Source organism: Triturus cristatus, chromosome 7 (assembly GCF_964204655.1).
Source record: "Triturus cristatus chromosome 7, aTriCri1.1, whole genome shotgun sequence".
Taxonomy (NCBI): Eukaryota; Metazoa; Chordata; class Amphibia; order Caudata; family Salamandridae; genus Triturus; species Triturus cristatus.
In genome coordinates, this window is record NC_140590.1 from 1,623,485,991 (window position 1) to 1,623,502,514 (window position 16,524).

Below are 16,524 nucleotides of genomic sequence, written 5' to 3' on the forward strand. Positions count from 1 at the left end.
GGGGGGGGGGGATGTCCTTCATGGCCAGACACTGAAGTCCTTTCAGGAGTTATAGCAAGAATATGCGATGCCCAGATCGCAATTCTACAAACGCCTTCTCTACATATTTAGCACTCCAGGAGACCATACCCGATTTCAGTCCTCTTGAAGCCAAAGTATTTATGGGAGAATTAGGGCAACACAAGATCGCCAAAATCTACAGCACACTTGTCACAAATAGCCACACAACGCTATCTAAAACACAGGAGGCCAGGCAGACTGATTTGGGCCCATTGGATGATGAGGACTGGACTGAGGCGCTGGCATCCCCACGAGGTGCCGCTATAGCGACTCTGCTACGATACATTCAGTTCAAGTACCTACACCGGGTGTATTGCACGAGATATCTGCTCTGGCGAGCAGGGCACATCACTTCTCCACTTTGCTTGAGATACTGAGCGGCCGAGGGTACCTTCATCCACACAGTATGGCTACGCACATCACTCTCGGGGTTGTGGGGCGTTGTATACGGGCCCTGAAGGGGTGCGTGACTTTTTGGGCCTCCCTGCCTTTGTCGGTGCTGGGTCGGGTTGCACTATTGAAGGTGGTGGCTCTGCCTCGGCTGCTCTATTACTTCCGTACCCTGCCGGTCTGGATCCCGCAGCGGATCTTCAAAGATTTGAGGACACTGGTTATTGGCTTCTTGTGGGGGACCGGACGGCGGAGGGTGGCCTTGTCTACTCTGGTGCGGCCCAAAATCGACGGAGGGTTGGCGGTCCCTGATTTCGAATTATATTATCTGGCGGCACAGCTACAAGTTTTAAACGCAGAACGTCGCTAAAGTGTTTAGAGGCCCGGAACATGAGAGGGGGACCGGCATCCAAAGACACATTTTGTCTTACATAGTCATGCAACAGAAACTAGACTTGGGAGACCTCTCCATAGAGGAGAGAACTCTTCGGCTGTGCTGGCACAGGAGTATGAAGAGAGCGAAAGCGGCACGACCGTATGCACCGGAGATCCTGCTGGGGATGCAGACAGCGTTGCCGCATGGAGGCGACTGGTCCCCGTTGGCGGAGTGGGAAGAGCTGGGGCTGCAGATAGTGGGAGACCTCTATGTCGACGGGGCGCTAGCCCCCTTCGGGGTGTTGCAGGAACAGTTTGGCCTCCCGGATGGGAGTTACCTACTGCATGCGGCGGTACAAAAGCATTGGAGGGAAGGGCTGGCGGAACCTACCGCAACTCTGACCTGCCAGTACGTGGTGATGGCGGCGGGAACGATTAGGGCGGTGACCTGCCTCCACTCTAGACTGTTACAGGAGGGACTGGAGCCGCTTACGGCATTGAAGGAGAGATGGGAGGACAGCATAGGCAAACCCATCCCGGACACGGTATGGAGTCATATTATGCGGAGGACATGGAAGGAGAGTAGGAATGCTCGTTTTCAGCAGGTACACTTCTTCGTACTCCATAGGGCCTATCTGACCCCGGGAAAGATTAAACGATATTTTAAGGTACAGGATGCGGCATGCCCAAGATGTTTAGCACTTGGGGCAGAGCTGGACCACCTCTTGTGGGGGTGCCCGAAACTAGGGACGTATTGGGCTGAGGTGGGGGAGCTCTTGAATGCAGTCACTGACCGGGAGGTGGAGTTCAACATGGCGGCCTGTCTACTGCTCTGGTTTCCTCACACGGCAAAGACGAAAGTGACGAGCAAATTCATTGACCTAGGCCTCATGTTGGCCCAGAGAGAAATTACATGGCACTGGAAATCCCGGGAGAGCCCGTCGGTTGGGAGATGGATGGCTGAGCTGCTGAAATGGTCTAGCTGTGAGGGTGTGCTTCGCGGGCGACAGGCAACCAAGGCAGGGGACGAGAAGGGTTTGGAGTGGGCGAGGGCCTGGGAGATGATAGTACAAGCTCTGAAGGACTACCGGCTGGAGAGTACAGAGCACGACGGTCCGGAGGGCGGGGTTCCATGAGGCCTGGGAGATTACATGCAAAAACTGAGAACAGGCGACCATTTGCGTTAGACCCCACAATCATGGCCCACATCAGCAGCAGTTGGGGGGTGGGCAGGGTGGAGGGGAGTTACTGGGGTGTTGTAGTGTTAAGAAGAGTGCAGGCAGGAAGGATCGTTGGGGAGGGAGGCTGCTGGGTATAAAAGCAGATACTACATTGGGCTGTTGCCCTGACATCTCTGTGAGATGATCGCCATTGGGCTGTTGCCCTGACATCTCTGTGAGATGATCGCCATGATACTCAGAGTCACTGTACTAGTATGCCGCCCGGCCTCCGGGATGTGGGCTGAATGGCTGTGTGCATTGCTATAACGGTGGGTGTGCTCTGAGATACCATGTGTGTCCAGGTTGACATCACAGATATTTACTCCTAATTCTGCAATAAAAACAGGTTTAAAAAAAAAAAAAAAAATCACTCTCGGGGTTGTGGCATGGGATTATTGTGCGCATGTCGCAGGTTGGGACATTCCTCATTCACCCAGATTTACCCTTCTACATATAACCAATGACATTTGGGGGGGGGGATATCTGTAAACGTCACCTACTGCTACTGGAGCTCACACTTGCAAAGCAAGATATTGCAAGGGCCTGTAAAGATACCCTCCCGCCCTCTCTTGGGGCTTGGAAGAAGGGTTTAGATTTCTGAATGGGGCTGGAGATACCTGTATTTGCTGGGCGGGGTTGTTCTCGATAACATCCCAAGATATGGAAGAGATGGGCAGACTTCCGGGGGATCTACTTGGAACCTATTCCAGACCATATGACGGATTAAAGTTAAGTACGGCTGCTATTTGATGGGATGTACAGATGAGTTTCGATTTTGCATTCATGGGTTGATTTTACATGCTCTATATTTTACAGTGGACAAAGGACACTTCAGTTTAATTGTTATTGCAATATGTCGTTATGCATATGATCCTTTTTAGGTCTCGCCTAGTGAAAGCAGCACATGCGCTGCTCTCGCTATTACCTTTTGGAATCTATTCTGCCAAGGGCTTTTATGCATGTGCCTGCATGGACAAACATGGCTGCTCTTGCCATTTGTCCATAGCAGACAGCATGCGCGTGTCTGTAGGGACTGTGGACAGTCCCACGCCATTTTGTTGCTATAGCTAGGAAAATGCCGCTTCGCGTGTGCTTTTTTGTTGTTGTTGCTGTCAGTTCCCCCGGGGCACAAGCAGGCATCCACTTCTGTGCTTTTGCTGCGATCAGCTTGTTTACCGTCTGTGTTTTGCTGCTTAACAATCTCTTGACTGGCTGGCTTCTACACTCCCATGCAACTATTCTTCTTCTGCTTTTTAAGCGCTTTATGAGATTGCTGCGCTTTCTTGCCTCTGTGTATTTTTCCCCATCTAGAGTCCACGTTGCTCTCTTAGTTCTCCCGCTGCCCATGATGTTCGTTCTACCCCAGTTCCCTCCCCAAGCCCAATCCCGCAACCTGTTCATCCTTTTTAATTTAAAAAAATACTTTAAAACGTTTTAGTGCTTCACTGGAAAACACTGGAAAAAGCAGAGACTCGAATAACCTTCCACCCTGTAAGAAGGAGCGCGCCGCCTCACGGCATCTGGACGGCGAACCTGACAAAAAGGCAGCTGGTGCATGCGAAAGATACCATTCAAGCTATGTCATGCTACGGGTGATTTCAGGGCCAGGGCAGGTTGTTGATTGACAATAGAGCAACGAGGGCAACTCAAAGGGTTACTGAGAACAAGCATACCCTTCGCTGCGCTTTGAAGGCTGTGGAACACTCGGCTGTCCCCACAGGCAGCGCCGTATTTCATCTTCTGCTAACCGCACTGCCCGTTTGGCCACAGAGTCCCCCCACCCCCCCAAACTATGCCCACCCTCACATTCAGAGACTTTATTCCTCCTTGTAGGTTAGAAACGTAATAGATTGTATTCGCCCAATTAACAACATACTAGAATATTCATCTTTTCACAGAGTTGAACTGTGTTTTTAATAGTGATGGAAGAGTCCTCGCATCTTGCTCATATTAAACAGAGATCTTAGAAGGGCCTCAAGCTGAGCACCTTTTCTGCGAGTCGTTGTCTCATGTAGACACCAACACTGCAGGCGAGGGGGCAGTCCCACAAACTCCCTTTAGAGGCAGTGCGGAGAAAAGTGCTTGCGGTCCGCCGAGACTCGGGGATTCCCTGAACCCCAGGTAAGAGTCCGATAAGAGGGGCTACTGCCAGTTCACAGACTGCCCCTGATATGACAAGCCAGGGCGGCGTCAAGAGACGTGGCCTCCTGCGAGAATGACCATCCGTGGAGCTTGACGAGTAGGTACTGTAGAGTGTGGTTGCGAGGCCATCACGTGGTGTTAAACACTAGAACGCTACACCACAGGTACCACCCCACATGCTAATCACGTCAGCTCCCCAAGCCCACCTACCTTTACTTCGAACAATTGTAAGTGCTTAAACATGACGGAACGCTTGTATATAGCGCTATAACAGCAGGACAAACTCATGTGGGAAGTGGATTCGTATGCCCCCCCCCCCCCCCCGTCCTCATTCACCTTCAGTGATTCCCCACCCCCTGAGGCGGGAGTAGGTAACCAATCCTTCCATGATGACGCTGCTAAAGTAAACTTTAAGATGGTGTTTCTCACCTCTCCTAACCTAGACCATAAGGTTCTCGCCATCTGCCTCATACCCTGACAAACTCTTTGGGACATCCTCTCCTGGTGTAGACCACCCTCTCTGCCTCCATACACATATCCATTCCCAAGAACCATTGTCTCTTTGTTGTCAATTGCTGCCTAACCCACAGCATGGCAATGACCGAACAGGAGATGAGCGCACGCAGGTCATCGTTGCATGGGACTAAAATAGGATAAACTGAGGCATTGTAGTAATGGAACATCAAGGACAGCTTCTATTTCTTCAATGATGGCGGTCCAGTACAGATCGACAAGGGGGCAGTACCAGAGACGGTGCATTAATCTACCTTCGCCCATTTTATATCACAAACATTGTGGGTTTGGAGCCCTTCCGATTTGGTACAGTCTGCTTCTACCGTAGTACGTCCTATGAAGGATTTTTAACTGTATTATTCTCGGTTTGGACTCAATGGCTACTTTTTAGGTCGAGCCTAGCGGCAGCGCGCATGCACTGCTCGCTCTGCGAGGCATGCAGTAGTCAAGTATGCTGTGGAAGTCTCACCTTCTCTCCGCCCATATTTTTGATTGGCTGGTGTCATTGTCCTTGGTAAATCCTGGCTTTCGATTGATAATGAGGCTTGTTAGTTCCTTCTTGTAACCGTCCTGTCGCAATTTGTTAGCTCCCATGAGGACTGGATCATTTACTTGTGGCGTTACATGGTCTCCTTTATAAGTCGGTAAGCACTATTTTTATTTGCAGCGCGGTCCGCTTTCAATTTAGCGGCAGCGCTTGTATCTTTACTTAATTTGCTGCACGGGCCGAAAGGGAGCTTTCCACTCACTAATCTAACAAGCATTTGCAATGCAACAGGTCTCACATTTACGCAGGTTTTGAGCTATTCACATTGCAAATAACCTTGGATTTTATTTTTGTTTTCGTTTTTAAAACATAAATAAAAAGGCATTGTCATTTACAATGCCAATAGCTTAAACTCATGTAAATGCGAGACCTATTGCATTGCAAATGATTGTTTATATATTTTGCTACAAAATGTTGACATCAGTATTTGTACTATGTATACTTTGCTGCTATGGTATATGGCCTTTACAGGCGTACTTTGGCTGTTTGTGATATTCCAGGAGCTAAACAAAAAACACGGGCTCCCTAAAATTGGTCCTTTTCGTTATCTACAATTAAAAGAATTTGTCACATCTTCCTTCAAATTAAATTAGTATGGATGACAATTAGTTTTTACAGAGATGCATAAAAGTATCACGATGTGGCTATATTATTCAGTGCTGATGAGCCAGAAGAATATGGATAATACATAAGAGGTCTTGTCTACTAGCCGTTCACACAACTTGCATTCTAATGTCTCTGTCACCGATATAGGGCGTACCAATAAGCTCGCTCAGAACATCTTAAACATCTCCAGGTTTAAGACTTACTCCTTTAAAAACTTTGTAAGATTTATATTATACGCCAAACAAGTTGCATAAATGGGATCTAAGGAATATATCAAGTTGTTTTCCAAACAGTAAGCCTGGTGCTGATAACGTACACATATTTGCAACTTGTGATCCCGTTGTTAGTACTAGTAAACAGTTTTCAAATTGATTAATACATTCTTAAGAGATCGATGCAAGACTGTCCTATGAGGTCACAGGTCTAATGCTTCACCTGAGGGGGGGCGGGGGGGGATCTTTATCATTGCTATTACAACTGCAAGATTGGAGATTGCTTGGGCACGGCTTCAAAAAGAGGCCCCAGTACCTTTGTCTAGGTGGAAGGAGTCTGTATTACTCTGTGGGTTGTAATAGGTGCTCATTCAAAATCATCCCAGGTGTAGTAGGCTAAGAAAAGTCTGGAAGCTGGTCAGAGTCTCATGGGTCTCACACTTGGTTACACATGGATATTATGAAGGGATAGGATTCATTTGTACTGTCCTTCATTTTTACATTTCTTATGTCCAATCAATTGCGTTTTTTAGATGTACCTAAGCGTGGCCGCTGGTGCTCTAATTTATGATCTACTGAATAACTTTCTTTTTAGCTATTTATATTGTTGACTTGTAATTGTTTTATTGACTTGTTATATCTTTTTAATTTAAAAAAAGACAGAAAAGATGAAGGAAAGGAGATGTAGTTTTTACATCAAACTTGTTTTACTTTTAACACAAGAATGAAATGGGCAGCGTTTCAGGACCATGTCTGTTCGGACCATCTGGAATTCACTTACTGTGCTTTAAAACGATGACACCCCACAAGAGTTTGCAGGGTTAATAGTGTTGAAGAAAAAAAAAAAAAAGGGAGTCTAATTCTCAGGCATGCGCCACTCAGCAGTGTAATACCTCGCCTTTACGGCAGTTAATTTTACAACCCAAGAATGATGAAGTGGGCGTGTGGCTAGCAGCCGATGAAAATGGCTGCAGCCTAGGAGAGCTCCACTATGACGGATGTCTTCCCCATTAACCCTGCCTCTTATCCTGCGCTGAAAACGGCACATAACCGGCGGAGTTGATTTCAGAATACCTGCTGACCTGATTGTGCTTTTCCGGAGACCTGGCGGCTTAGTTACGGCTAACTGGAGAGAAGTTGTGGGACTGAGGCCTGCAGAACACGCTCAAACCGGGGCCTCGCGGGATTTCCTGGTCCGGCGGCTCAGTGTGCGGCAAAAAGACCTGGCACATCGGTGAGGCGCAGAGGAAATCGGCTACCGCTGGGTGGCGAGAAGCAGAAAGGTGGCCACACGCAACAGTGAATCAACGGACACGGTGAGCTGTGCCGCATAGCCCGCGAACACGCCTGGGTCTGCAGGCGGCGGTGCACAAGACCCGGCGCCGCCGAGCGAGGGAGAGGCGGCGAGATCCAAACAGCCAGGAGGACCCTGGGGTCGCTGTCGCAGCAATGCTCACTGACTCATAAGGTACCCGGAGGGCCCGTGGCTGAGCTGCAGATGGTCCACCCATAGTACCTCTGGAAATTGTGTTTTCAACCATTGAGGACCTACTTTGTAGAATACTGGCAGGAAAGTGCCACGAAGAGGCGCCTGTGTCGTCAGGGGCGGTGACACTGACGTTTTTGGAATCAGCGCAGAAGGTGTTTTAGGGTCTCCAACTCATGCAACACAAAATTAGGTATCTCTACTTTGCCCGGTCATTAAGAGACAGCGCTTTACTCCTGGCATACACATTTCGCCCACCGGGTATAAAGACTACCTCCATCATTACTGGGATTTACAACGCTGCGATTCGGCGACACCTGGAAGGGAGCTTGGGGATACCATAAGTTGTGCACATTCGGAACCAGTCTCACAGCGCATGAGCCCACCAGACCCCACGTGGCCCACATATCCTGTGATGAGCCCAAAGGTACAGACCGCCGGCCAGCCTGCATAGGCGCCATAACTAGGACACACACTCAACGAGACAACACCTGCCTCGGACGCCGTGGGAGGGGGAGGCAGGAAAACCGAAAGGCAGCGTGTGGATGACAATCACGTGGCAGGCAGCGGCAATTACTGCCCTCCACCCGTGTACTTGGTGAAACTCCTGGTGGACAGGACAAGATGGGAGGCCAGGGCCAGCGCAATGTGCAAACCGTCAAATTAGACAAATATGCATATAGCAAGGACCGGCCAGATAAATCAACATTAAACACTGAGCACAGAGAGGCCCCCACACCTGAGAAACCTACCGAGGTAACATTGCTGGATGTTATGGCCACCCTGCACAAGGACCAAGCTTCAATTGGCACGATCTCCACAGACATCTCATTAATACGTGCAGACTTCTCCAAAATGGCCACGAGAATGACGGAGGTCGAAACCACAACAGCAGCTCTTTCCACAGACACGGCTGCTTTACAACATCAGGTCCGTCAACTTGAAGCAGACAATAAGTTAATAATGGCTAAACTATGGAAGACCTCATCAAGAATCAGCTGCAGCCACGTGGGCTGTCCAGCTTCTTCTCAGGGGAAAGGGCATATCGTGTACCAGGTGACAGGCCCCGGCCGGGGGCCCCCCCCAGACCCATACTGGCACGAATAATCAATTTCCGAGATCGTGATGCGATCCAACAGGCAGCAAGAATAGCCCCCCAATACATATCGAGAACTATAGTATCACCCTCTACCAGGACTACACGTAGCTTCCTGGAAGTCTAAAAAGGACTGTGCACCAGAGAGCTCAAATACTCTATGTTATTTCCGGCAAAACGGAGGGTGGAAGCGGAAGGGAAAATCTGGTTCTTCACGACACCAGCGGAGGCCTGCGACTGGCTGGAGGGATGGCGCCCAGCCACAGGACCCAGAAGGACGGGATATCAACAGCAGCACGGAACGACGGAAATGCAGCTACCGAGATCCAGTGAATCAAGTGAAACGGGAGATGACAAAACAGAGATGGGAACTGCAGTGGGTGTTGAATTACAGGACTCCAGAGACAACTAGAAGTGACCACCGTTGGAGCATTTGGGGGGCCTGAGATACCGTTAACTTATTTGTTATGGTTTACTGTATATGATCGACCTGCCTATAATACAAGGTGTGGAATTCTGACCTGGTGGTTGGGAACTGAACAACTCCACACGCACAGTCAGCTGCTGTAGAATGTTTGTTCACGGGAATGACTTACAGGGAACCGCTGGAGGACTCTCCCTCTCATGCAAGTACAAGTTATGGGACAGAAGCACTCTGTTCAGTTGGGGTGGCGGGTAGTTTTAGGTCCGGCGGGCAGGGAGGGGGGTGGGGATCAGGTCGATGTTTTTATTGTTCCACATATACGGTAAATTGGAGGGTAAAACACACTATGTCAGATTGGCACATATGTCACAGAGCGCTTTGCACTCGTTCACAGACGACATCCTACATGACACAAATGGTACCTCTACCTGACGGAACAGACGCCCAATCCTTGATTCCGAACGCATTGGGCCTTCCGCTCAATAGAATATCTTGGAATGTCAATGGGTTGGGTGACAAGATAAAGAGAGAATTGGTCCTACAATATCTAAAACGTAAAGCCCTGGCGATGGCACTGATTCAAGAATCACACTTGGTGGGTTCGGCACGCAAAGCCTTAGATAGATGGGGCTTTAAAATGGTGGCACACTCTGAATTCACCTCCGGTTAACGAGGGGTGTGGATTCTGGTTAACAAACATTTTCCCCTTATTGTAACTGGGTCTTGGACAGATGATCAGGAACGTTTTGCAGCAATATCATGTCAATGGGAGGGATGGTCCTACAATCTGGTGTCGGTCTATATCCCGCCTGCACTCCATGAGACGGCCTTTCCAGCCCTGGGTAAATTCCTGTTAACGCTCCCGCAAGGAGAATTGATTGTGGGCGGCGACTTTAACACCACGGTTGATGCTAACATAGACCGTAAACCCCCCAGAGACCCCAGTGGTGCCAATCTTAAATTAAAAGAATTCATGGACGCCCTAGGGCTCATCGACGCTTGGTGAACTATGTTCCCACTTGAGAGACAATACACTTTCCACGGGGGTCCATAATAGTCTCTTGAGGATAGACTACATTTTCACACATGCGACGGGCTTAGAGAGAGTTCTAGAGATAGCTACACCCCTGCATTCGAATATTAGGGAATCTTGTCCTGCCGCTGCAGTGATATACCGGTTTGCTGACTAAGGAAAGTATGCTTGCTGCGGTCTGAAAAGAGCTTTTGGGAAGCTGACATCATTAAAAAAAAAAAATGTTTAAAAAAAAAAAAAAATCATAGAATGAACTTAAAGAGTTTCTCGATGTTATATAAATGAAGAAGACATTACTAATTCATACCTTTATAGTCAGAGATTTAGCACAGGCAGTAATACTGTCGACCGGTGAGTACATCCCAGTGACCTTGCCACCCGGTTCAATTTATTGCAGGCTTTGCTTTTCATTTCTGAAAAGCATTAGCTGAAACAGAAGGTTGGCGAAGGTCACTGGAATCTCTAGGAAACGGTCAGCGGGAGAACTGCCTCTGCAAAAAGTCATATTTGTCAGTCCCCGTGACTTTGTTTAAATATATATGATTCAAGATAAGTCCTGGTACCCTAAATTAAATGTGAGTGGGGCCCACTGGCCAGGACCGCCACAAAAGAAGTACTGGTTATTGAAGGAAAGAGAAGTGGCTGAGACCCTGTTTGTTTACCTGCGTTTGCACTGACTGGCCTAGGCAACAGGCCTTGAGTCACGGTTCTCAGTGGAGGGGAGTTATATAGGAATCCTCTGCCATCCGAACGAGCCAAACGATGGATTTAGGCCCAGATCTCTGTACTGGGGTGAATGCATGACATTGTTCTGCATTCTGTCCATCAATAGTTCTTTTTGCATTTGTCACCCCGAGTGGGACGGGTATGCTCAGACGCGAGTCCCGTGCTCTCCATGCCACTGGAATCAAGCTATCCTGGCTGAAGAGGGGTGTAACCCCGAAACCGGTCCTAGGATGCTTATTTCCAGTCCAGGGAGAACCTGGCCTGGCAGTTCGGGCTGGACTGTTCCCATTGGGCACAGGGTCAAGACTGATTTGCATATGGTTGGGTCCAAACTGGAACGGCATGGTGAGCAAAAAAACGATGGATTTAGGCCCAGATCTCTGTACTGGGGTGAATGTATGACATTGGTCTGCATTCTGTCCATCAATAGTTCTTTTTGCATTTAACGGAAGACCAATGGCACCGAGTACTACACAAAAATAGTACAGCACAATCACAATACAGCACGTTTGGCTAACGGAGACTCATTAATTCCTCTGCTTGCTTAGTTGTGAAAAAAAAGCCATATACATAGCACTATCAATGAACAGTGTAACCTCCTTTTTACCAACTCTGACAACAGGATAGCTCATGGAGCACTGGAATCACTGGAAGGGGGTTACCACCCATGTGCAGTGCACCGAATAGTGTCTATGAATTACACCACGTTGAAGGAATCAATGGTCTAGCCTGCACACAAAAATCATATATACAAATGGCATTTCTTGAACAGGCTGTCAATAAATAACCTCAAGAATGAATTTCGCATTTAACACTAGCCCCACCCTTCCCTTCTCCATTTTGGACTGCCTCCTTTGAACCTTATCCCATTTCGTCCTATTTTCTACACTAAACCCCTGGTCCTCTATGTTGCACCTATGGTTTGAACTAGCTTTGTGTTATGGAAGCCACGTTTACATAATGTACAATTACAAACATACGCCTTGGTGAAATATTGCTAGATTAACCGGCCTTGACTGGTGTGAAGGGATACCGCTCTAATACCAACTCAGAAGGGCTGCAACAATGCCACACTACCACATTAGCGAAGTTCTGTTTGTTTGGAGGGGGATGGGTTGGTGTACTGGTACTGTACCTCAGATGGGGAGGTGTGTGTGTGCGAAGACATGCTGATGTACCAGAGAGGGTTAAGTGTGTTGCAGCGCTTGCTGCTGTACCACAGCAGATGGGGCGTGGGAGTTTGCTCCGGCTGTGTCTGATGAGAGAGTATAGACGGGTTTGCTGCTCCTGCCTTAGATCAGTTCGCTTGTAGCAGTTGTTGATGAAACTGTACCCCAGATGGTGTGGGAAGACTTTGCTGCTGCTGAGCCATATCAGACGATGCAGGGACATAGTTTGCTGCTGCTGCTTTATTTACAAGGTTCTGTGAGGTATATACGTGGGGCTGCTGCTATTGCAAAAAAGCATACGCTGTATGTGGGATGAGGTGTACCAGAGAAGCAGCGGTGCATGCAAGTTAGCGTTGCAGTTGTACCAGGTTTGCTATAGTGCTTAGGAGAGATGCTGCTACATTCATGCTTAGACAAGGTGTGAGGCAGGGGATGCTGTTGCTGTACCGGATAAGATGAAATGTGGGAGCAGAAACCATAGGTATACAAGGCCAAACGATATTGGTTGCAGGAGAGTTTTCTGATTTATCAGACAGATGTGGTGTGTGTGGCAAAGGGTGCTGCTGAACACTAAATCAGATGGGTTTGTGGGTGATTGGGTTGATGCTGTGACTATACCAGATCAGATGAGCTGTGGGGGGGGGGGGGGGGGGGGGGAATTCTACTCCCAGCACCAGATCAAAATGTTATTTTGTACGACGTTAAAAGTACTATAACAAATCAGCTGAGACCGTAGGGGTGCAGTTTCTACATCAGAGGTGGGGCGTTGCTGCTGTAGCAGATGAAGTGTGCATGTATATAGGCCGGGTCTTGTTGCTTTAGGAGGTGGTTGGGGGGGGGGGGGGGGGGGAGGTGTGTGTGTTGTTGCTCAGATTGAGTGTAAGGGGTTACTTCTTTTCAATCCAAAATTATGTTTTTTGTGAGGATTTTGTAGGAGATGAGATTTGGGCGTCAGCTAATGGTCGTTTTAGTGTACCACATCAGATGAGTAAGGACAGTTGCTGTGCTTGGTCAAATACTGCACGAAGCTCTGCAGCTCAACTATATCAGATGCGAGGGTTGCAGCAACTATACCATAACACACAAAAAGAGAAAAAAAGTGCACAAAAGGGCTCATGCCTGCCCCTACTCTTAGAATCACAACACAAAAATTGGCGTGACACTGTGTTTTGCTTGAAACCGGGTGTTCACAAGCATACATATACTAATGTTTTTCTAGCTACCTACTACTACTCTAACTCCCAGAAAGAGGGCGATTTCAAGAACTGGACGAGGTAGGCTAATTTATATAATATGACATGCTTCATCATTTGCCACCTCGTCCCACCCTGATGAGATGGTACTACCAGGGCAGACAACCTCGGAGGGGGCTAGCTCGAGGGAGTTCTTAGAAATTATTTATTTATTAAAAAAAACTTGGATCAGTTTCAAAGTTAAAAAAGCCTTAGGAAAAATGACAAAATATCCTTTATTCAGGGGGTATCCTAGGCTTGTTTAAAAACACCAAAGGGTATTATCAGGAGATATACGCGGTTATAATGACCTATATGCGTCACTGAATTGGTAACACCATCATGACAACATGTTTCTGCCTATAGCTTTTAGCCAAACGGTCTAAGGCATTCATCAGGGCCAAATCTCTGTGTCTCTACACTACAGTAGCATTAGTGCAAAGTCCCCTATAAGATATGTAGAGAGGACCTACCTCTCTTTTGGAAATTTCAGGTCTATTAACCTAGTTTTAAAATGCTAGTTGCCAAATGGTCTGTTCGGGTGGCTATCTGCTGTTACACTTTCAAGGTAGCGTACCCCAAATGGTCCTAGGTCCAAGGAACAGCAGACTGGAATTTCTAAAAGAGAGGTAGGTCCTCTCTGCATATCTTCTATAGGACTCTACACTAACACTACTGTAGAGTAGGGACATATAGATTTGGCCCTCATGAATGCCTTACACCATTTGGATAAAAACTATAGGCAGGAACATGTTGGTATGATAGTGTCACCAACTCCGTGACACACATAGGTCATTATATCCGCATATTTCCCCTAATAATACCCTTTGGTAACAATTTTCTGGGAACGGATGCCTCCAGCGTCCAGACCCAAGGACATCTGGGCCCTATTCTCACAATGGGCGAGGGCTTGGCATGCGGCTACACACAACACACCGCCCCCCCCCACGGCTAAACAATGCCTCAGCATCAGACAACAGAGCTCCCAAGGTGAAACTGAAACCCCTAACTTACACACTCACACAAACAGTTGCTGAATAAATAACGGCACTGACCAGTCATGACATACCGATGTATGTTTAGAACAATGTGCTTAATTGCTTAACAATATTTTATCTTTTCATTTAAAGTCCAACAAACTGTGGATTGTTTTGTAAGATACCTCATCCCTCCAGCCCCCTCCCACTGAATGTTAAGGATTGATAATTTTGTTCATTTTGTGCCATCTGTTTTGATATTACCACAATAAGCTATGGTAAAATGTATGGCTATTAATATGTACTTTGGTGTTTTTAAACAAGACTAGGATACCACTTGAATAAAGGATACTTTGTGGTTTATCCTAAGGCTTTTTTAACTTCGAAACTGGATCCAAGTTTTTTACCCAGAAAAAAACAAATTCTTTCTAAGAACTCCCTCAGGCCAACCACCTCCTGAGGTCGAGTCCGCCCTGATAGTACTATCTCACCAGGGAGGGACGAGGTGGCAAATGATGAAGCATGTCACATTACATGAGTGAGCCTACCTCGTCCAATCCTTGAAATTGCCCTCTTTCTGGTAGTTATAGTAGTAGGTAGCCAGAAAAACAGTGTGTGTATGATTGTGAACAACTAGTTTCAAGCAGAAACAGGGTGTCATACCAATATTTGTGTTATGATTGCACCAACTATACCCAAGGCCAGCAAACAAAATTGGTACGCCCAATGCTTTAAATGGGCATGCACTGTCCTGAACTGAGTACCTGCACTTCTTTATTTTCAAAGGAGGAGTACATGCAATTCTCACCGTTGCTGCACATCGTTATTTCTATTTAAAGCATAGGGTACACCTATGGAGTGAACTGTGTAATAATGGATTTACTACACTTTACAACCCTCTGCCGAATAACTGGCAAATTTTAATGAATTAAAACAACTGATCTTATTTCAAACGGATCAAATGTTAATATAAAACAAAACACCTGCGGTGAATGGAAGTAACAGACAATTTGTAAAAGTTGTCTAGTCATGTCTCAGCTGTTGATTATTATATTAAACCGGGATTAATGAGGTGAATTTTTTTGTTAAGGCGGTACTGATCGTTATTTCTTAGAGAATACCATTTCCAATAAGATCTGGTGAACCTGTATACGTTTCCATTGGAAGATACCTTTCTAGGCTGCATAACATAGGGATCACTTTTGTAGCAATGTGTGCCGATGACAAAACCGAGAACACTACCACTGAATTTACCACACACTGCTGCATGATTTGACTTTTTATACCACATAATTTCCTACCACTGTCACAAAATGGGGTTTCCCACGGTTTTATAATTCCAGTTCCTCCGACTGCACCAGATTAGACCTGATATACTGATGTGCAGACCGGGCATGGGAAGGGAAAACACAGTAGTTCTATCAAATTGAATGAGGCGAGGCTGGGCGGCTGCACCAGATCAGATGAAGTGTGTTTTGCACCTGCTACCAGGGTGGATCAAGAGTACGATGGTGAACACTCTATGAGATGGAATGAGGTGGGGAAGTAATGTACCATTTGAAGGGGTGAGGGGGTAGACGGGGGGTGTTGATGGGCCATCATGACGGTTGGGTTGGCTCTATACCATAGAATGGACTATCGAAGGAGTGAAAGGGAAACTGCTCTCTCCCAGACTTGATGATAGGGGATGATGGCCGTTTCTAGCGCTAAGTTTTATTGGTTGTTTCTGATCTCCCAAACCCAGACTCCCAACTGCACCTGTAGGTTCCACTCAGCGCACTCCAGGAAAAAGCGCGCCCTCTCTTCCTCGGCCCCGGTCACTGCCACAAACTCCCGCACCGCCTCCTGCTGTAGCTGAGCCATCTTCAGTGTGCGCCGATCACAGCGCTCCGACGAGGAACAACCGCATGCGCTCTATGGTTCCCAGCACCAACTCTATGATTTCTGGCACAGATCGGTCACATCTCTATGGTTACTAACGTTAGAACGTGCCGGTCTCCAGATCTGACGGACAGCAGAGAATCACATCCGGGACAGGCGTTTTCTCTATAATCATCATGGCGAAAAGCCCTGTTCGTCTCGAGGGCTTCAACTATAATCATATATGCGGCCCGCTTCTGTCCAGTTTAGCATCTTTATGCGATTGATTGCAGCTTCTCCAAATGATTAATTCAATAGTTGTAACATTTTTTTTTTTAGTTTTCTCTCGAGGTTATGTCTGATATCTTAACCAACTCTCGAAACGGATATAAAGAAAGGACATTAGGCCAGAAAGAGCCAGCCATGAGCCATTCTAGAAGTTTTATGTGTCACGTG

At 47.3% G+C, this 16,524-nt stretch overlaps 1 protein-coding gene across 1 annotated transcript in view; it reads right to left on the reverse strand.

Moving 5' to 3' along the window:
* NSFL1C (NSFL1 cofactor) overlaps positions 1-16,148 on the reverse strand; it is a 113,373-nt gene extending 97,225 nt beyond the window's left edge. The window contains 1 exon segment of the mRNA XM_085619585.1: positions 15,967-16,148. Within this exon segment, the coding sequence (XP_085475711.1) occupies positions 15,967-16,071 (105 nt within the window). The 5' untranslated portion in view covers positions 16,072-16,148.
* Between the last annotated feature and the right edge of the window lie 376 nt (positions 16,149-16,524).